General features: G+C 49.2%; 1 protein-coding gene across 3 annotated transcripts in view; it reads right to left on the bottom strand.

Annotated features, from left to right (window-relative positions):
- Positions 1 to 22,745, bottom strand: part of eif4g1b (eukaryotic translation initiation factor 4 gamma, 1b) — a 42,837-nt gene that overhangs the window by 17,179 nt on the left and 2,913 nt on the right. Inside the window, exons 2-10 of one of the 3 annotated variants that reach the window (XM_076976912.1) lie at positions 17,962 to 18,028; positions 17,479 to 17,615; positions 14,937 to 15,014; positions 14,576 to 14,608; positions 13,995 to 14,015; positions 12,844 to 13,041; positions 11,560 to 11,644; positions 6,444 to 6,583; positions 460 to 577 (exon numbers count right to left, since the gene is read on the bottom strand). In XM_076976912.1, coding sequence (XP_076833027.1) covers positions 460 to 577; positions 6,444 to 6,583; positions 11,560 to 11,644; positions 12,844 to 13,041; positions 13,995 to 14,015; positions 14,576 to 14,608; positions 14,937 to 15,014; positions 17,479 to 17,571 — 766 coding nt within the window. In that variant the 5' untranslated portion in view covers positions 17,572 to 17,615; positions 17,962 to 18,028. Of the gene's footprint in view, positions 1 to 157; positions 232 to 459; positions 578 to 787; positions 1,048 to 1,127; positions 1,757 to 6,443; positions 6,584 to 11,559; positions 11,645 to 12,843; positions 13,042 to 13,994; positions 14,016 to 14,575; positions 14,609 to 14,936; positions 15,015 to 17,478; positions 17,616 to 17,961; positions 18,029 to 22,745 lie in introns of those variants that run through there. The other 2 variants (XM_076976910.1, XM_076976911.1) reach the window with 2 other exon arrangements.

Genomic DNA, 22,745 nt, shown 5'->3' with positions numbered 1-22,745 from the left:
AAACACAAAGCAAGAAAGGAAGGAGAGAAATGCGAAAAAGCAAACAGAAATGCAAACGGAAGAACAGCAGACATCAACATTCACAGAGGTCTGGCTGACATGTCTCCAGCAGCTGGACTTTCCCATCACCCCCACACGAGGACTCACACCAACTTACCCATCCTGACTGCCATGGCCGGGGGGGGTGGCGTTCTCGCCGTTAGACTGGGACAAGACTCCGACCTCTGCCACCTGAGGAAGAGGAGGAAAAGAGAAGAGTAAGGCCGTGTGTGTGTGTGTGTGTGTGTGTGTGTGTGTGTGTGTGGTAAGAGAGAGCTCAACAGGCATAGATGGGTGTGCCAAAATAGAAATCTTTTTTGAGCAACCAGAAAGCAAGGAGAAGGCAGAAGCGTATGAAACAGTAGCCTTGGTTCAGCCCGGTTCAGAATGAGGTGTGTGCCTGAGAGAGCGGTGTTCTACCGGTCCCAACACCGGTACACTCCAGTGGTACCTGTGGGGGCGTAGAGGCAGTGTGACCCCCGGACATGATCTCCTCCGTGATGTCACGCCCCCCCTGATTAGGGTCTCGAATCCTTATCTATGGATGGAGGGAAACAAAGAGTGAGGGATTAGTAGGAGAGAGAGGAGGGAGAGGAAAAGAAAGGGATCAGGTTTTCAGGATAAGAAGGAAGAAGTCCAAAAGCAGCTTGCACACAGAGAGAGAGAGAGAGAGAGAGAGAGAGAGACAAGCTTGAAAAGTTACAGAATGAGTTTGTGCATTCATACATTCCAACACCCAGAAACATACCACAAATATGACTTTCACTGGCGCAAACACGTACACACACTCCCCAAGACCTTACTCAGTCTCACCAAAAAAATAAAAAATTCCTGTCAAAAAAACTCCAGAAAACACCAAAAAATGCAAATCCTCTCACAACACATGCTGAAAAATGCCGACTGTTCGTCCATCTTGCCTAACCAGAGTGCGTGAAAAAGTTTTCTGCGATGAAGTTTACACACGCTCTCAACAGCCTCTCCCCTCAGACGTGTGTGTGTGTGTGTGTGTGTGTGTGTGTGTGCGCGTGTGCGCGTCAACAGTGTTGCGCGTCGTCAGCAGAAGAGGAATGACACGGCACATTTCCTACCTGCGCGCGCGGCGGCCAGCTAAAGGCCAGCAGGCCCGTGCCGTCCTGGGGCCGGAGTTCAGACCTGACCCAGCTCTGCTCCTCTCCGCTGGGCAGCGCACTCACACTGTGGGCTGGGCCTCCCAGCACTCACACGAACACACGTACGGAGAAGTGAAGAGGACGAGAGAGAGAGAAGGAGGGGGAGCCAGAGAGAGAGAGAGAGAGGGGGAGAGAGAGAGGGAGGGAGAAAGAGGGAGGGAGAGAGAGAGGGAGCCTGCTAGAGGCCTTGTGAAATGAGTGTATTGGAATGTGCACCCACCCACCAAACAGCAAGCACACACACACACACACACACACACACACACTAGGCTAGCAGAGTGGGGAGGGAGGGGGAGACACACAGGCAGAGAAGGGAAATAATGTCCAAGTAGCTCTACTCAGGTCTTTTGTGTCAGTAAGTTTTATGTGTATCTCTAAAGAGTGAGGTGCCACGAAGCCTGCAACAACTGAGACAGATAAGGGGCGTGAAGGCAGAGAGAGTGAGGGAGTGAATAAGGGGAGTGAATTTTCTCCTCTGGAACAGAAACGTTTGGGGGGAGGGGTTGGGTTGGGGGGGTGTCAGAGCCACGTGGAGCAGCAGAACTGTGCTGACTTGTCCTTCACTCCCCCACCCCTTCACTAAACACACACACACACACACACACACACACACACACACACACACACACACACACACACACACACACACACTTTTTACCACAGTGGGTAAAACCCAGGACTGCACAGCCACATTGCTGCAGAGCAATTGCAAAATACCACTGCAACACAATATCAGTGCTGCTCACCACTACCCAGAACACACACCATTACAAACGCCAGAAACGTTGATCTAACCAACACACACCATTACAAACGTCAGAAACGTTGATCTAACCAACACACACCATTACAAACGTCAGAAACGTTGATCTAACCAACACACACCATTACAAACGTCAGAAACGTTGATCTAACCAACACACACCATTACAAACGCCAGAAACGTTGATCTAACCAACACACACCATTACAAACGTCAGAAACGTTGATCTAACCAACACACACCATTACAAACGTCAGAAACGTTGATCTAACCAACACACACCATTACAAACGTCAGAAACGTTGATCTAACCAACACACACCATTACAACCGTCAGAAACATTGATCTAACCAACACACACCATTACAAACGCCAGAAACGTTGATCTAACCAACACACACCATTACAAACGTCAGAAACGTTGATCTAACCAACACACACCATTACAACCATCAGAAACATTGATCTAACCAACACACACCATTACAAACGCCAGAAACGTGCACTCTTGATCTAACCAACACACACACACACACACCCACACACACACACACACGTTAAGCATACTTTAAATAACACTTTTCAGAGACAACATATTGACAGACACATTTTTGAAGTATTACTGACACGGTTTTATCACCATGACAAAAACTACCAAACCAAAATCTCCTAAAGACAGAGGCCTGGACATAATTAGACGTCCTGTTCCAAATAACATGAAATTGCTGGTCACGTTCTATAGATGCATTATTTTATCATTTCAGCAAAACACCCAGCAACCTTCGCAATAGAAAAGAGGAATCTAGCATATCAGAAAGAATGCAGTTCGCACAAACCAACCCAGTACCAGTCTGAGAGAGAGAGAGAGAGAGAGAGAGAGAGAGAGAGAGAGAGAGAGAGAGAGAGAGAGATGCGCGCGTGTATATCAGTATCAGTGCAGCGAGGGGAAACAGGTTCACGCCAGAGGGTCAAAGTTCACAAACCCAACCAGTAATGTTGCATTACTACTTAGAAAATGTCCTTAAAATTATTTCAGTTACTGGATATTGTCAATAATAATCCAACGAATTAATCCTACAAATAATCCTGCGACCCACCTACAAATCAAATTAAATATTCAAGACCACCTCAATTCAAGCAGCACTGTTTTTACAGCATCAGTGCAACAAATGACCATAGAGATGATTATATTAGTTACAAAGGGATTTATGTTGAAAAAGCAGACAAAAGACACAAGGCAGCACACCCCACTACTGTACCACCACACACACACACACACACACCCCACTACTGTACCACCACACACACACACACACACACCCCACTACTGTACCACCACACACACACACCCCACTACTGTACCACCACACACACACACCCCACTACTGTACCACCACACACACACACCCACTACTGTACCACACACACACACACCCCACTACTGTACCACACACACACACCCCACTACTGTACCACCACACAAACACACCCCACTACTGTACCACCACACACACACACCCCACTACTGTACCACCACACACACACACCCCACTACTGTACCACCACACACACACACACCCGACTACTGTACCACCACACACGCACACCCCACTACTGTACCACCACACACGCACACCCCACTACTGTACCACCACACACACACCCCACTACTGTACCACCACACACACACCCCACTACTGTACCACACACACACACACACACACACACACACCCCACTACTGTACCACCACACACACACCCCACTACTGTACCACCACACACACACACCCCACTACTGTACCACCACACACACACCCCACTACTGTACCACCACACACACACCCCACTACTGTACCACCACACACACACCCCACTACTGTACCACACACCCACACCCCACTACTGTACCACACACCCACACCCCACTACTGTACCACACACCCCACTACTGTACCACACACCCCACTACTGTACCACACACCCCACCACACACACACACCCCACCACCACACACACCCCACCACCACACACACCCCACTACTGTACCACCACACACACACCCCACTACTGTACCACCACACACACACCCCACTACTGTACCACCACACACACACCCCACTACTGTACCACACACACACACACCCCACTACTGTACCACACACACACACACACCCCACTACTGTACCACACACACACACACCCCACTACTGTACCACCCACACACACACCCCACTACTGTACCACCCACACACATCCCACTACTGTACCACCCACACACATCCCGCTACTGTACCACCACACACACATCCCGCTACTGTACCACCACACACACATCCCGCTACTGTACCACCACACACACACCCCGCTACTGTACCACCACACAAACACACACCCGGCTACTGTACCACCACACAAACACACACCCGGCTACTGTACCACCACACAAACACACACCCCGCTACTGTACCACCACACACACACACACCCCGCTACTGTACCACCACACACACACACACCCCCCTACTGTACCACCACACACACACACACACCCCTACTGTACCACCACACACACACACACCCCTACTGTACCACCACACACACACACACACCCCTACTGTACCACCACACACACACACACACCCCTACTGTACCACCACACACACACACACACCCCACTACTGTACCACACACCCCACTACTGTACCACACACCCCCCACTACTGTACCAGACACCCCCCACTACTGTACCACACCCCCCACTACTGTACCACACCCCCCACTACTGTACCACACACCCGCACACCCCACTACTGTACCACACACCCCACTACTGTACCACACACCCCACTACTGTACCACCACACACACACCCCACTACTGTACCACCACACACACACCCCACTACTGTACCACCACACACACACCCCACTACTGTACCACCACACACACACCCCACTACTGTACCACCACACACACACCACACTACTGTACCACCACACACCCCACTACTGTACCACCACACACACACCCCACTACTGTACCACACATCCCACTACTGTACCACACACATCCCACTACTGTACCACCAGTGTTGCGAATAACAGCGTCATTTTGTCAGTAACGGGATAATATAATTAATTACTTTTCCTGTCGTTACAACGCTGTTGACGTTACTGGTCATTAAAAGCGGTGCGTTACTATATATTGATATACTAACAGTAATGCAAGCGGACCACTGCCCAGGCTAGTGAGGAGTAACAGATCTCAATAGGTCACAGTTCTCGGTGTTACGGTGTACTTAACAAGTCAGTAAGCGATTGGCTAAGGCACCGTTATGGTAGCCAATCAGAGCCAGTGTTTTTACACGCGTGCCAAAGCACACCAGTGACTCACGACACAAACGGAGAAGAGGCGGAAATGGCGAGTCAGGAGCAAGCCAAAGAAAAATTAGCATTTTCAAGGTGGCGATATAAACATTATTTAAGAAAATACTTGAAGTTCCTGAATGTCTACCAGACTGGGTATTTGATTTATTTAATTAAGAATAGAGGTTTTATTGTTAAGTTTACTTCTGTTGTGAACAAACCAGTTGTCTCAGGTTGAGAGAATGTAATTTAATTTGATAGATGTAAATGCACTTTATATAGTGTATAAAGGATTTTTTCCTGCACTGGTGTGTGGATGTGCAATAAATATCGAAAGTTAAACACCTTTCTGATCTACTCATTTCAACTGACTGTGAAAACTGCTTTTTCAAAACATCCTTATTCAAACTGTAATGCAAATAGTTACTTTCACTGGTAACGAGTTACTTTTATTATAGAGTAATTCAGTTACTAACTCAGTTACTTTTTTGAACAAGTCGTGAGTAACTATATTACTTTTTTAAAGTAACATTCCCAACACTGGCCACCACACACATCCCACTACGCCACCACACAGAACTTCATGACCCGTGACGGCGCCCATCAGGACATTCATTAGTGGCAACACAAGTCACAGGAGAAGCCCAGTATCCGCCTCCCCTCCACCTCCATATCCTGGTGGGACGGAGGGAAGCATACGTGAAGCCCCAGGAAGCTGGAGGCCACGGGACCTGCTGGAGGCCACGGGACCTGCTGGTGGCGTGGAACTGGCCCAGCCTAGCGCATAAGACAGGGCAGGAGACGGAAGTGCTTGTGCAGAGGGCCTGACTGGGCGTTTGCTGTTCTAGTGGAACCGGTCCAGTCAGTACTGGGAGCGCTTCAGTGTGACAGTCATGGTACAACTAAGTGACAGAGAGCATCACTGGAGCTACAGAAAACTCCAGCATCTAACGTTCTACACAAGACCACCTGCCAACGTCGTCCTACCAGACTCGGCAGGTTCTGCAGAATCGTAACGTCCGACCTTTTGCTGAGCATCAGACGACACGTTTAGGATGCGATGCGTCTGTCGCCGTGGAGACGGGAGGCGGCGGCGAGCGAGTTACCTGTTTGCGTTCCCGTTTGGTCGGGGCGGCCGGTTGCTGTGGGGGCGGAGCCTGCTGTTGCTGGGGGGCAGGGTTCATGATGACGGGTGCAGTGGGTACGGAGGGCGTGAACTGGGGCTGGGCGGGGTAGTACGCTCCAGCTGCGGGACACGTTGAGAACCGAAAGTTAGCACACGTGTGCACGTGCGTCGACACAAACACACTTTTGACTTGAGATGGTGCTATTAACAGAAAGACACAAAGGCTTGTGGACACAATGACAGCGCCAGATACCTTCATACATGAGTAACTACATAGACACAATTAGACATTCAGAGACATAAGCCAAAGCAATGCTGCGTTTAAAAACTTCACAGCTTGTGAAATGTCAACAGAACCTCGAACGCAGGAAGTTATGACGATGACGGCGGAAAGATGAGAACTGCAGTTAAAGACTGACAGAGCAGAGCAGGAGGAACACACATACAAAGAAGATCAAAATGGAGATTAGAAATATAGAAATATTAACAATTAAAAATACTCTCAAAATTCTTTCAAGTTCATTAATTCAGTGTTGAGTTCCAACCTCTGTGACCATGAATAAGGTCTGAAAGATTCACGTATGAGTCAGCACACACACACACACACACACACACACACACACACACACACACACACACACACACACACACACACACACACACACACACACACACACACACACACACACACACACACACAGTCACCCTCTCACCTCCTCACTACCTGCTATCGGTTCTCCATGTCTCTCACACACACATAATAACTGGAACTACTCAGACAGCACTGTTAATAAGGGAGGCCAGGAGGCTAAATATAGACATAATCCAACATGGGGGAGTGGGAGAATGAAGGAGGGGGGGGCAGAAAGACAGGCAGAGAAGGAGAGGGTAGTGAGACATGGGGGCAAGAGGAGAGACAGTCCGACAGACAGACAGTGAAGGGGTGGGGGGTCTTGGAGGGAATTCCACAACTGCAAACAAGAACCTAAGATGTGAATCACAGAAAAGGAGGGAGAAAGAGAGAGGGAGGGAGAGCATGTAATAGGAGAACGAGTAGAAACGTCACAGCTCCCCTCACTCACACAAGGTGGCTGACACTCACACGTACCCTGGGGACTCCTGCTGGACTCCCTGTTCCCCATCTCTCTCTCTCCTTCACAACACTCCTCTTCTCCCTCTCTCCTTCCCAACACTCCTCTTCTCCCTCTCTCCTTCCCAACACTCCTCTTCTCCCTCTCTCCTTCACAACACTCCTCTTCTCCCTCTCTCCTTCACAACACTACTCTTCTCCCTCTCTCCTTCACAACACTCCTCTTCTCCCTCTCTCCTTCACAACACTCCTCTTCTCTCTCTCTCCTTCACAACACTCCTCTTCTCCCTCTCTCCTTCACAACACTACTCTTCTCCCTCTCTCCTTCACAACACTCCTCTTCTCCCTCTCTCCTTCACAACACTCCTCTTCTCCCTCTCTCCTTCACAACACTCCTCTTCTCCCTCTCTCCTTCACAACACTCCTCTTCTCCCTCTCTCCTTCCCAACACTCCTCTTCTCTCTCTCTCCTTCCCAACACTCCTCTTCTCCCTCTCTCCTTCACAACACTCCTCTTCTCCCTCTCTCCTTCACAACACTACTCTTCTCTCTCTCTCCTTCCCAACACTCCTCTTCTCCCTCTCTCCTTCACAACACTCCTCTTCTCCCTCTCTCCTTCACAACACTCCTCTTCTCTCTCTCTCCTTCACAACACTACTCTTCTCCCTCTCTCCTTCACAACACTCCTCTTCTCCCTCTCTCCTTCACAACACTCCTCTTCTCCCTCTCTCCTTCCCAACACTCCTCTTCTCACTCCTGTCAGCTCCTCCAGCGAACGACAGACCTGTTGTACTCTTTCCACTTTTCTGACTCTGTCGCGCTCAGACCCTTTCCCTCTCTCCCTCTCTCTCTCGCTTCTCTTTCTCTGTAGGAGAAGACTGGCTAGTCCTACGAGTGTCATGACCGTATGAAGGCAGGGCGGCATTCGTCTGTGAGGGAGTGTGTGTGTGCGTGTGTGTGCGTATGTGTGCCTGTACGTGTGTATGACAGCAGGCGGGTGTTTTTTTTTTTTTTTTTTAACAAGTGATTTGATCCTTTAGGGAAGACGTGATGACAGTTTTGGAGTCAAGGGGGGGGGGCTAAATCACTCAGCAATACGATAAAAATAACCCCGTCCCACATGGCTACCTTCGCAAGAAAGTGTGCCTTGTGCGTGTGTGTGCACAGGGCGTTTCCATGAGGTTAGTGCATACTAATCATACCAACAACTGTATGAAAGTCACTCCCACTTGACAGAATTTGTTTAGTCAGTATAAAGGGCATAACTTGTCCTGAACCAGATCCTCATGGAAGAACAGGGCTTTACCCATGAGGAACATGGTCACAGCGCCCCCTTGTGGCCAGGAGGCCACAGGCAATCGAGTGCCAGTGTGGATCATAGTAAGCGCTTGAAACCCAACCAGACAGATCCTGACCTATAGGAGCCAGTAGGAATTTCTCACATATAGACTGATGCATTAGAGAGAAGGAGAGAGAAGGAGAGAGGGGGAGGGGGAAGAAGGAGGAGAGAGAGAGAAGGAGAGAGGGGGAGGGGGAAGAAGGGAGAGAGAGAGAAGGAGAGAGGGGGAGGGGGAAGAAGGAGGAGAGAGAGAGAAGGAGAGAGGGGGAGGGGGAAGAAGGGAGAGAGAGAGAAGGAGAGAGGGGGAGGGGGAAGAAGGGGGAGAGAGAGATGGGGGGAGAAGGAGAAAGAGGGAGGGGGAAGAAGGAGGAGAGAGAGATGGGGGGAGAAGGAGAAAGAGGGAGGGGGAAGAAGGAGGAGAGAGAGATGGAGAGAGGGGGAGGGGGAAGAAGGAGGAGAGAGAGATGGGGGGAGAAGGAGAAAGAGGGAAGGAGATGGAAGGAGGGAGGCAGAGAAGCACAGATGCTGAGTCACATGTTTACACAAAAGACCTGAGAACACACACACACACACACACACACACACACACACACACACACACACACACACACACACACACACACACACCCTCTTACTCCATTAGCATCTCTTCCATGGCCAGTCTAAAGGCTGACTCATTTATCAATTTACTCGTTTAATCACCTCAATACAACACAATTCTATAATAACTATAATATTAGAGGTTAGTACAGCCTCATCACCGCCAGATCATTTAGACGCATTGTCCGTATTTTACTGAAACCAGTGAGCTGCAAAATCCTGAACTGGTTTCAAAATGCCTCTACAACCCCACACTGTCCTCAACTGTCCTGTTGATGGTACCTGAACATGCGTCCAAACCTTGATGATGTTGGAGAAAACCTCCCCATCAAGTCCTCCCTTTCTTTTTCATCCTGACAGAAACCTCAAAAACCATCAGCACCCTAAAAACAGGCTGGTGCCTGAACTTCACGATCATCTGCTAAATACTCGTTGGTAGGTGCTAGCATGTGTGGTTCTCTCTGATTGCACCATTATATTCAGCTCCTTTAGACCAGCGTGGTGGGCGGAGACGCTGTGACAGCAGGACGTCAATCAAACTTCCTCATTGGACTATTAGGACCACGTAAAGCCAATCAGATGTTTTACTACATTTCAGATCCGCTTCACCTCCTGCTGGCTTGCACAATGGCTTGAAACATCTGTCCTTGCTCAGAAGCAGCTGGAGTCCTGCATGGATCCGGCTGTTCCAGCACCTTCAACATGCCTTACGCCAACACGGATCTCCAGCAGAGCACAGCCAGCAGGTCTCCAGGTCTTCATTAGGCTCACAGTACTGGACGCTAGCCTAGCATCGCCCGAGTACTGGACACTAGCCTAGCATCGCCCGAGTACTGGACACTAGCCTAGCATCGCCCGAGTACTGGACACTAGCCTAGCTTCGCCCGAGTACTGGACACTAGCCTAGCTTCGCCCGAGTACTGGACACTAGCCTAGCATCGTCCGAGTACTGGACACTAGCCTAGCATCGCCCGAGTACTGGACACTAGCCTAGCATCGCCAGAGTACTGGACACTAGCCTAGCATCGCCCGAGTACTGAACACTAGCCTAGCATCGCCCGAGTACTGGACACTAGCCTAGCTTCGCCCGAGTACTGGACACTAGCCTAGCTTCGCCCGAGTACTGGACACTAGCCTAGCATCGCCCGAGTACTGGACACTAGCCTAGCTTCGCCCGAGTACTGGACACTAGCCTAGCATCGCCCGAGTACTGGACACTAGCCTAGCTTCCCCCGAGTACTGGACACTAGCCGAGCTTCGCCCGAGCACTCCTGCTTAGTTTTAGTCTCGTCCTCTCAGACTCTCACTACCAGACTCCTCAGAAGCTCTTCTCCTCACCACCGTGACCTCTGGCTTGAACTTCAGTGGACTGGACCCAGATTTTTATAAAGATGGTCTGTTGTGAAGTCTGTGGTCACAAGGTAATATAAATAATATGGAAATTACTCGAGGTAAAAAAAAAAAATACAAAAAATACAATAACATAAATAAAACATAACAAATAAAAGCTCGTGTCCACAAAACATTCCCAAAACACACACATTTATTTCTATTTTAGTCAAATGTCTACAAAATGTCTGGAGATCCAGTGAATACTGCTGTGAATACCTGGGTAATTCTGACTGTACTAGAGCAGAGGGGCTACATGTTGTACTCTCACCTGTGTACTCATCCGGTAATAAAACCACACCAACACTTTACAGCAGCATCTGACCTCATGGTGCCAGTGTGCTTGCAGCATTAGAGAAAGTGATCCTAAGCGGTGGAAGCAACACAAAACACAGAGGGTTCTGGGGTCACGAGGTTCGGGGGTTACTGGGTCTGGGGGTCACTGGGTCGGTTATTGCGCTGCTGGGGTAGGGGGTCATGTGAGGAGCACAGAAGTGGGAGCAGTGAGGATTAACGCTTCAGACACGGCCGGTCACTATTCACAGTGAGAACCCATTAAAAATGGACACTGCATTGTCTGCACGACAACCGCTCTCTAATTACTTTGATCATCACAGACAGACACAACGTGATCAGTTGTAGCTGTAGCCAGATCAGCACGTGTTGTAGCCATACGTACCATACTCAGCTGGGCTGGATCCAGCGTAGAACCCTGGAGAACCAGCCACCTGGTACTGCTGGGGCGTCACATAGGAAGGGCGGTACTGAGAAACCACAGGAGAGGAGACAAACTGTATTTATACACATAAGAATGGCCCACAATGAATGCCTCTCACTCAGAGGAACGCACTCGCGCACGCACGCACGCACGCACGCACGCACACACACACACACACACACACACACACACACACACACACACACACACACACACACACACACTGCAGTGTCCATCCAATAACAAGAAACAGCTGGCTGGTCTGCCCCACTTTGAAAGGCAACGTGGGAATGCCAGCAGTACCCGGCACACGTGCCAACGTGGCTCGCGCGCCTTCATTGTGCGATACACGTGCAGACAAACCCTCACGCAGCCTCACGTGGTGCGAAATCCCAGCTCCGTCCACCCCTCTACCTGCTATTTCTGATCACGCGTGCCCCCGCCCAACACCGCCTTACTGGTCAGCGCGAGGTCATGTGACCCGAAACGCTGGCCACGCACATCTAGCGCGTGTGGCAGGAGCTTTGCGCGCACGTCCGACGGGCCGCGGGTCAGCGTGCAACCCTAGCTCGGGAACACCTGCCTCGGGTCGTCAGCCACCTCTCCGGACCCTCCGGTGCTAAACCGAGCGCGGGATAACGCGAAACGAAGTCTCATAGGAGGGGAGAGGAGAGGAATGAGCTGAGGGCTCTCTGGAGGCCCCTCCGTGGTTCCTGGTATCAATTACAGAATGAATTAATGGGAAAGAAAAAGAGGTTTCTCAATAGAAAAAATTTAATGAGAACGTGAGGCGTTAACAATCATCACAATTCCCAGAAACTGGCCACACGGGTGTCGACCTTTCCTTACAAGCCCCTGTATGTAACCAGGGAACCACAAACCCCATGATGCATTTCTACAGAACCATGTTTATGGGGTTAATGCTGAGGCAGGAGGGGCAACCCTGATCCACACGGTCACACTGAACATGATAACAGGCCTGTGTCAGGACTTGTGTCCCTCCAGCTGCTTGTGTCTGCAACTCTTCAGATTCACTGAAGGAAGTGTGAGATTTTAAACCAATGACCTAAACAAAGAAATGAAAACCCCTAATACACTCCAAATAGAGCTGGCTAAACACATAACTGTCTAATCTAGTTTTAAAGACTTTTTAATGTGGGCTTCCGCAGAGAGTGCATTACTAACACCACCATCTATCCAACACCACCACAGACGTGGTGCTATGTGAGACGACTTTGGCCTTACTTGTCCATGTATGTAGTAGGCAGGGCCCTGCGAGTTGGGAAAGCTGATTGGCTGCTGTGGGATCATCATCATCTGGGACCCGGGCTGGAAAACGTGAGGGGGGTGTGTTCCATGGGGAGGGGGGATGGTCCGGGGGGCAGAGCTAGGCTGCACACGAGCGGAGCTTGTGGGTAGAGTGGGCCGACTAGCATAGTACGGCTGAGGAGACACAAAAAGAGAGACAGAGGAGTGATGAATGATGAATGAGATCAGGGATCACACCTTCTACCAAGCATTAAAAACAGTAGGAACATCCGGGGACCGTCACATTTTACCCCACTCAACACTTAAAGGAAAAACAAATAAATACTTAAGCTACAGTTGAAGTGTTTTACATTTTTAAAGAATTAGATAAGAATTTATGAGACAGACAGTGAAGAAAAACGCTGTTATTTCCTTCCACTTTTTGTTTCCATCTGATCACCACTAGACTGCAATTTTTTGAGTCCTCTTTCTGTACTGGAATTAGGGTCCCTAAATGGCCAAACCTTTCTCCAAAGCCCATTCCCAAAGACATGCATCCTTAGTGCTTAAAGATCAGTGCCTGCACGTGCAAAGTAATTAACCAGCAAGGACGATCGGTTGCCTGTAGAGAGGGTTCCTGATTGGTTAATACAGCTGAACTGTGCATAAATATTTAACTTCTTCTCAGAGAGCTCAAGGCAGACACAGGTGTTTTGTTATTAGAGCAAGTCTTTCAGTGATATAATGATGTAAGGATGTTTTATGCTGTGTTCTCTATAAGATTGCTAAGAGCAGTTTTAAGTACAACCCTTAGCTTAGGTAAATTTACTTCAATAAAGATTTCATATTCAAAACCATTATGTGGCATCTGTTTATAGCCTTAGGTTTTGAATATAAAAATGTTTTTGCGTGAACAAATTACAACGGACCACTAGCATGGTTTATTTGGAGATTTTAGCTTGCATATTTTTATGTTTATTTTCAACCGAGTTTGTTTACAGCTGCAAAATGGCTGATGAAACATGAGGCTTGGCTGGCAGTCAGGTGTGTTGTAGCATCTCTGAGTGATGGAGGGGAACTGTGACTGTGGTCTGGACCAAACACTCCCACCTTACATCTGAGCTGGGAAGGAGATGAGAGAGGGTTACCTGCAGTGACCTGAAGCCTCCCTTCAGCAGCACACACACATGCACACGCGCGCACACACGCGCACGCACGCATACACACACGCGCACGCGCGCACACACACACACACACACACACACACACACACGCGCGCACACACACGCGCGCACACACACGCGCGCACGCACACGCGCGCACGCACACACGCACACACACGGAGAGAGAAAAAGAAGGACAAAACAGAGAGAATGCACATTATCCACAAGCAGAGTTAGTTTAATATCTGCAGCGTGCACAGAAAGCCTGAAACTGTGTGTGTGTGTGATTACATGTGTGTGTGTGTGTGTGTGTGAGATTACATGAGGGGCTGAGGTCGTATGTGTGTGTGTGTGTGTGTGTGCGTGCATGCGTGGGTGTGTGATTACATGCGCGCGCGTGTGTGTGTCTGTGTGTGCACGTGTGTGTATGTGTGGGTGTGTGATTACATGTGTGTGTGTGTGCGTGCATGCGTGGGTGTGTGCGTGCATGCGCGCGCGTGTGTGTCTGTGTGTGCACGTGTGTGGGTGTGTGATTACATGTGTGTGTGTGTGTGTGATGTTAGTACCTGTTGGTGTAAAGCTCTAGGACCTGGTGCAAACTAGAGGAAAGAAAGCCAGACACACACACGCATCAGTGTTCAAGCAACAGAAGCCAGAGGTGGGAAAAATGAAGACACTCCTGCATACAACTGAACACACACACACCCACACACCGCTAGGAGGATTCAGGCAACCGCCCACTTTTTCTACGTTTCTCCCTGCATGCCCCCCCCCCCCCCCCCCCCCCCCCCCTTCATAGAATTTCCTGTGAAATATATATTTTTTATAATCCGACAACTGCTTACAGCTTCTGGTTTTGTAACAAAGTGCCCCCCCTCCCCCCAACAGGGACGTGTTACCGTGAAGGACCTCTAACACGGGTCCTACCTGTCTGGGCTGGGCACTGGGGTTCATTTGGGGAGACTGGGTGGCAAACACCACAGGCTGGGTGGGCGGGAAGCTGGGCTGGAGACAGACAGGAAGCACCCCGTTACCGAGACAACAATCCCACATACATACACACCAATTAATAACTAGGAGGTGCCTATACATTCTACTACACTATAATATACTATAATATGTAGGTTGGATTCAAGAAGTGTCAAGACCCTTTTACATGTTCTACACCGTTCTGAGTGGATATTACACATTCACTAATTACATATTGAAAAAATACTTGAAGATATTTTGAAAATGCATTCATTCAAAACCTCAAAGCACCTATTCACAAAAGTATTCAGACCTCTTCATTCAACACAGTGTGGAAGCATCTCAGACAGTCATTATAGTTGCCAGTCGTCGTGGACATGTCTACACGCCAAGATGTGGGCGGTTTGTCCCATTTTTCAAAGCAGACCCTGTTTTAGATACATCTGTCTGGGCTTTTGCTGGGGTTCACAAGGACGTTTGGAGACTTGCCCTGAAGACACTCCAGTGATCTTTTGGTTGTATACCTCAAGTCATTACTGTGTTGAAAGGCGAACTGTCAGCCCAGTCTGAGTTTGTGTGAGCTCTCGAGTTTTCTTCAAGGATATTCCTGCATTTGACCGCATTCTCCCATCTCTCAATTGTTACCAATCTCCCTGCTGAGAAGACCGTGTACAACGCTGAAGACCACCGCGCTAGGGTTCATCATGGTGATATTAGGCTATTGATGTGCAGTGCGTGTTTCACATCAGACATGGAGCACACTGTTCCTCTCCAAAGTGTTCAATTTTCATCTCATCAGAGCAGAGGATCTTTCTCCACGAACTGCCAGAGTCCTATAAATGCTTTCGTGTGTCTTTTACTCAGAGGCTTCCGTCTTGCCAGTCAGCCATTTATGGTCTGTCCAGAGACGGCGATGCGTCCAACAGGCCATCTTCAAGAGTCCAGGGCCTCTCACCTCACGGGCCGAGCCCCTTCCAGCCTGTTTACCCAATTTGCCTGAACACTGAAGTCTCGGGAAGTTCAAATTTACACAGAGTTTATTCCTTTTCAAAACGATAAAGGTCACTATGATCCGGGACCACTCCACACCTTTGATGCTTTGGTTTGGTTTGATATTCCTTCACAGGTCCAACTGCAGGTCAAGAATAGTTAAACCAAACAGGATGCACCTGACACCACTCTGGACTGCCACAGTAAAAGGCCTAAATGCTTTTGTGAAAAGGAAATTTCAGTATTTTATTTTGAATTACTTTTCAAAATGGTTTCCCTGTCACAACAAATGATTAAGTTCAGATATTCTAGATGTCGAAGTGTATATGGATAAATGACCTAAATTGCATCTATTCAAAATCAAATATTCAAAATCAAATCCACAACTCAATAAATGTGTCTGACTACATAACGGCGTGTGAATGTGTGTAAGGGATCATTTAAAAACTAAACGTAAAGCATAAGGGGTGTGAAGGGTGTGTGTGGCGCGCGTGGAGGGTGTGTGTGTGGCGCGCGTGGAGGGTGTGTGTGTGGCGCGCGTGGAGGGTGTGTGTGTGGCGCGCGTGGAGGGTGTGTGTGTGGCGCGCGTGGAGGGTGTGTGTGTGGCGCGCGTGGAGGGTGTGTGTGGCGCGCGTGGAGGGTGTGTGTGGCGCGCGTGGAGGGTGTGTGTGTGGCGCGCGTGGAGGGTGTGTGTGTGGCGCGCGTGGAGGGTGTGTGTGTGGCGCGCGTGGAGGGTGTGTGTGTGGCGCGCGTGGAGGGTGTGTGTGGCGCGCGTGGAGGGTGTGTGTGGCGCGCGTGGAGGGTGTGTGTGGCGCGCGTGGAGGGTGTGTGTGGCGCGCGTGGAGGGTGTGTGTGTGGCGCGCGTGGAGGGTGTGTGTGGAGGGTGTGTGGCACGCGTGGAGGGTGTGTGTGGAGGGTGTGTGGCACGCGTGGAGGGTGTGTGTGGCGCGTGGAGGGTGTGTGTGGCGCGTGGAGGGTGTGTGTGGCGCGTGGAGGGTGTGTGTGGCGCGTGGAGGGTGTGTGTGGCGCGTGGAGGGTGTGTGTGGCGCGTGGAGGGTGTGCGTGGCGCGTTGAGGGTGTGCGTGGCGCGTTGAGGGTGTGCGTGGCGCGTTGAGGGTGTGCGTGGCGCGTGGAGGGTGTGCGTGGCGCGTGGAGGGTGTGCGTGGCGCGTGGAGGGTGTGCGTGGCGCGTGGAGGGTGTGTGTGGCGCGTGGAGGGTGTGTGCGGCGCGTTGAGGGTGTGTGCGGCGCGTTGAGAGTGTGTGCGGCGCGTGGAGGGTGTGTGCGGCGCGTGGAGGGTGTGTGTGGCGCGTTGAGGGTGTGTGCGGCGCGTTGAGGGTGTGTGCGGCGCGTTGAGGGTGTGTGTGGTGCGTGGAGGGTGTGTGTGGCGCGTGGAGGGTGTGTGTGGCGCGTGGAGGGTGTGTGTGGCGCGTGGAGGGTGTGTGTGGCGCGTGGAGGGTGTGTGTGGCGCGTGGAGGGTGTGTGTGGCGCGTGGAGGGTGTATGGAGGTACCTGGGACAGGCCTGGGGAGGGGGCAGGGAGGGGCACAGGGGGGTGGGGAGAGGTGGAAGGGGGTCCTGTCAGAGACTGTGGTGCTTTATTCATTTCATCTGGGTCTGCATCGAGCCCCACCCATCTACTGAGGAGAGCTGTGGGGAGAGAGGGAGGGAGCGAGGGAGGGAGAGAGAGTGAGAGAGAGGACTGGAATGGCTAGGAGACACACAGAAAAGCACAGGAAAAATGCAAATTTGAACAATAACAAGCCCAAACACACACACACACACACACACACACACGCACACACACGCACACACACACGCACACACACGCACACACACGCACACACACGCACACACACACGCACACGCACACACACGCACACGCACGCACACACACGCACGCACACGCACACGCACGCACGCGCACGCACGCACGCACGCACGCACGCACACACACGCACGCACGCACACACACGCACGCACGTACGCCACTCACTGTTGTTAAGCGTGTTGGACACTTTGGAAGGACTTTGTTGTCTTACTGCGGCTGTCGGTCCGTCAGCCTGTCAGATGTGCGGAGGGGGTAAAGGTCAGAAAAATGGCACAAACAGCATAATCTCACTTTTGAACACTGAGAACGGTGCATGTTTGTGTGATAAGACATCCAAACAGCTGCTTCATCACTGAATGTGAAAACCTTTGTACTAGGGGTGCACGATATGGACTAGAATTACGATGTGCGATAACATTGTTGGATATCCCGATATCGATGTGAACCACGATAAATTAAGATTAAAATACAGAGATGTAGTGTCTCTCTGAACAGCAGCACGTTAATTAGTTTTTTTTTTTTTTACTGTGTAATGAATCCAGAATAATTCCAAATATTTTGCAGGTTTATTCAACAATAGATTCAATCTAGGTTTATACTTTCACGAGTGACCGTAGCGCGACTCCGCACACCTCGCGTAACGACGGAAGCGTTTAATCTTGCCGTGTCACATTCTTTGCAGTGTGGTCCGAAACGATATGTAGGCCTAGTAGTATAGAAAAAACACCCCTCAAATACAGGGGAATGAACATTTACCTGACCAATTTTAATGTTGCTTTGTGTATCATTTTTTTTTTATCAATTTGCTGGAATTTAGGCTAAAGTACTTGAAATTGTAACTACTTCGTTTCACAACAAATATCTGTCTGACTGAACAGTTCTCTTGTAATTACATTAACAAATACGAGCCTCTTGTAATTCCAGGACGAAACATGAAAGAACATGAAGACGTTAAGATTGGGCGTTTTGAAAATAAACAACCATTAAATAATGTGATAAAAAAGCGAATTATTTCGAATCATTTAGAGTATATGTATAAATATTTAACTCAATTAAGTTTAACGAGCTGGAAATTATTGAAATGGACCTTGAAAGTGACGTACAAGTGCTTTAATTCCACTTTGTATAGGTGTATGAACCCGGCAAACATGACTGTTCTCATTGCGCTGAGACGCGGCGCGCGCGAACTTACAAAATTCGAGAGGTGCACGACCTCGCGAATCGACAGCGCGCGAGACCTTCGCGCACGGGCGAAGCCACCGTGATTACGTTATTTTCACCTTGCGGACCCTCGCGCTGCGTCAAGTGTAAACCAGGCTTAAACCAAATCGCGTGTCTGATGAGCGTGTTCACCTCACTCTGCCTCTTGCCTACTTACGTCACGTGATCATAGTCTGCAGCGCGAATAGCTCCCTCTATTGCTGGACGAGGATAATGCAATTTGAGTTTGCTGTTATTCAAGGAGTTATCGTGGCTCTTTCGATGTGTTTATCGTGAAACTTCACATCGCGATAACGATAAAAATACGATTCATCGTGCAGCCCTACTTTGTACATATTTAGCACAGGTAACTGCCTAGACCTGAACTAGCCGCCATGGTTCCCTGGACATCAGGAAGGCTGTAAGCTGACAGGAATCTGCTAGGCTGAATAACAGGCAACAGTTCTCAACCCACACCCCAAACCCAACCCCCATCCCAGGTAAGCTGTCACATGACAGCGTCCAATCACGGAGGACGATTGCTGTCATGTGTTTCCTCCGAGGCACATGCAGCCAATCACCATGTCTGTTCCTGCTCTGACTCACGTGACATCAGAGAGGATTAACAAGCTCAGCGCTACCCACTCTTGTGTGACACATGAGCTCACAGATGATGTTTACATTGTATTTAATGAAGGCTTAATTAATATTTTATTCTTTATTGCTCATTTTGTTCCTGCTGAGCTTTTTCTTACTACTGTCAACTTGGGCTCTCGCTGGGGGCTTTGACCAGGCGTCTGTACAGTTGCCTTGTGACGACAACTGGCGTAAAAGCATTACAGAAGTAAATCTGAAATGGCATTTGAACTGACATGACCTGCATGAGTCCGTGCAGTTATGGAATAAGCTAGAATAAGATGAGGGACTGCATGGTATGGATAAATTATGATTCATAATGCTACATTTTGCAATTGTAGTGTAACTTTAAATATTCTAAAAGAGCATTACTGATCCCTTTGTGTCATAAGTAAAACGCTGACCAGCTTCAGTTTGATGAGATAACAAAAAACAAGAACCACCCTTGAATTATGTAAATATTGCGATTCTTCAATGCTCACTCACAAAATACCCTGGCAAAGCTGTTGATGAAATATCAACATTGCAAAGGCCAATTTCACAATATCGAGTACCAGTCGATATATCGCTCAGTATCGAGTACCAGTCGATATATCGCTCAGCCCATCTGGGCTTTAGTCTCCTATTCGGATTCTGGGCTTGGCAGACGGGGACAAATCGCGACCTTGCAAGCGAGAGAAGGTTCATCACATCCTGCATTCATGATAGTGGCCAATTAGAGCGGCCAATTAGAGCGGCCACGTGCATTCACAACTCAAAAATCATGTTAAAGCTCCAGAGATGACCAAAACCTCAAGAGTTCACGGACATGAGACAGACATGGTACTGTCTGTTACATTAGCAGCTATAGGGAAGCACCATACACTGTGTGTGTGTGTGTGTGTGTGTGTGTGTGTGTGTGTGTGGGTGGGGGGGGGGGGGGGGGGTTCCTGTATGAATCATGACCAATAGGGGACGACGTGGAGAAAGCATGAGTCACAACCAGGAAGTAGGAAGAAGGAAAAGAGGCAAGAGAGAGAGAGAGAGAGAGAGAGAGTGCCAGTCACAGTGAGTCATCAGGGTCTGAGGGAGTGGCAGTGAGTTGGTACATTGTGCAGCAAACTGAAGCTTGAGGAGGCAGATCAGTAGGTAACCATGGCAGCAGGTCAGGGTCGTCACTGCCATCATATGGGCCGAGTCTATGTTACAGATACAGCATGGACAGAAGTGTGGATTACCCTGCTACTGCAACTTCAGCCTATAACAAACACCTTCATGAGTGACGATGTGGCATTACTAGCCTGATTTCTTTTTCTTATCGGTTTTGTGCCACTTTTTTGTAGTTGGATCATGATAATACCATAATTCATCCAAACTCCCATAACATACTCATAGGGAGCAATCCATTGGGATATTACCAGGACATCGACTTTGGGATTCCTTAGAGGGCTGGCTTGCATGTTAAAACTTTGGCAAAGTCAATATTACAGAAACCAGTATTGCAAGACCAATTAACAAACCAAAAAAAAACAAAGCTACGTAATCAAGAGCTGTTGGATTTCCACCGTCTGCTTCAGGTGTGCTGGGAGCTGATGACGGATACAAGCACAGTGATCCATGAGCACTGGACATCACTAAGAAGGCATTTCTGACTCATCACAGTTTAAACCAGCGGTCAGTGGCATCTCACAAGAGCCTGAGTGACTTGGACTAACCCTGGTTAGGAAGGAAGAACTTAACACCAACATCAATCTAGTACCAACCGGTCTGCGTGGTCAAAGCCTGGTCAGAGGGTTAGTGTTGGGAAAACAGTGTGGGGTCCCTGAACGTCCACACATGCATCAGTACTGCTGTGCAGTTAGCAGTCATTTCAGGTTGAGGTGCATGGCATTCTTGACTATAATAGTGCAAAATGGTCACAATATTGAAGTGTGCAATTCTAACAAACTTAAATGGTTCCATTGTGTGTTCTGTGAGAGCAATGGCTGATCCGACATGTAGGCCTAACCAGCCCGACATGTAGGCCTAACCAGCCCGACATGTAGGCCTAACCAGCCCGACATGTAGGCCTAACCAGTCCGACATGTAGGCCTAACCAGTCCGACATGTAGGCCTAACCAGTCCGACATGTAGGCCTAACCAGTCCGACATGTAGGCCTAACCAGTCCGACATGTAGGCCTAACCAGTCCGACATGTAGGCCTAACCAGTCCGACATGTAGGCCTAACCAGTCCGACATGTAGGCCTAACCAGTCCGACATGTAGGCCTAACCAGTCCGACATGTAGGCCTAACCAGTCCGACATGTAGGCCTAACCAGTCCGACACGTAGGCCTAACCAGTCCGACACGTAGGCCTAACCAGTCCGACACGTAGGCCTAACCAGCCCGACACGTAGGCCTAACCAGTCCGACACGTAGGCCTAACCAGTCCGACACGTAGGCCTAACCAGCCCGACACGTAGGCCTAACCAGTCCGACACGTAGGCCTAACCAGTCCGACACGTAGGCCTAACCAGCCCGACACGTAGGCCTAACCAGTCCGACATGTAGGCCTAACCAGTTCGACATGTAGGCCTAACCAGTCCGACACGAATACCAAATTTTGCTTTAGTTCTACTTAATTTCGATTGAAATAACTACGAAGGAACGAGTTACAGACATTAGTGACTAAAGGAGTGAAACGTTTTCCTGTGCAGGACCGAGTGAGTCATGAAACCAGTGGAATCAACACATGTAAAACCTGCACACTACAGTGATCTCAAACACCTTGAGCTGGCCTCAACTCCAGTGTACAGGTCTTCAGTGTCCTTTGGTGTTTCCTTACAAGTATCCAATTACAATGTTAAGAACAATAATAGCCTATAACAATAATATAACATTTCACAATTAATTAAAGTGATCAGCATGTTCCATATTAAGGTCTAAAATACGTCTAGTAAACATTATTGCATTTGTAATTTATTCTGGTAAAGAGCGTATATTCTAGAAGAGATTCTAATGAAAACAAACCTGCCATTTCCAAAAGCAAATGTCATTCAACCAGGAACTGAAATGATTCATAATCTGTACACAGCATAATCAAGGAAACTGTTAACACATCCACGCTTCAAGTTTCAGTGTTCAGTTTCAGTGT

The sequence above is a fragment of the Brachyhypopomus gauderio genome, chromosome 16 (assembly GCF_052324685.1).
Source record: "Brachyhypopomus gauderio isolate BG-103 chromosome 16, BGAUD_0.2, whole genome shotgun sequence".
NCBI lineage: Eukaryota > Metazoa > Chordata > Actinopteri > Gymnotiformes > Hypopomidae > Brachyhypopomus > Brachyhypopomus gauderio.
The sequence above is the reverse complement of the archived record's forward strand: the minus strand, read 5'-3'. Positions and strand labels throughout refer to the sequence as shown.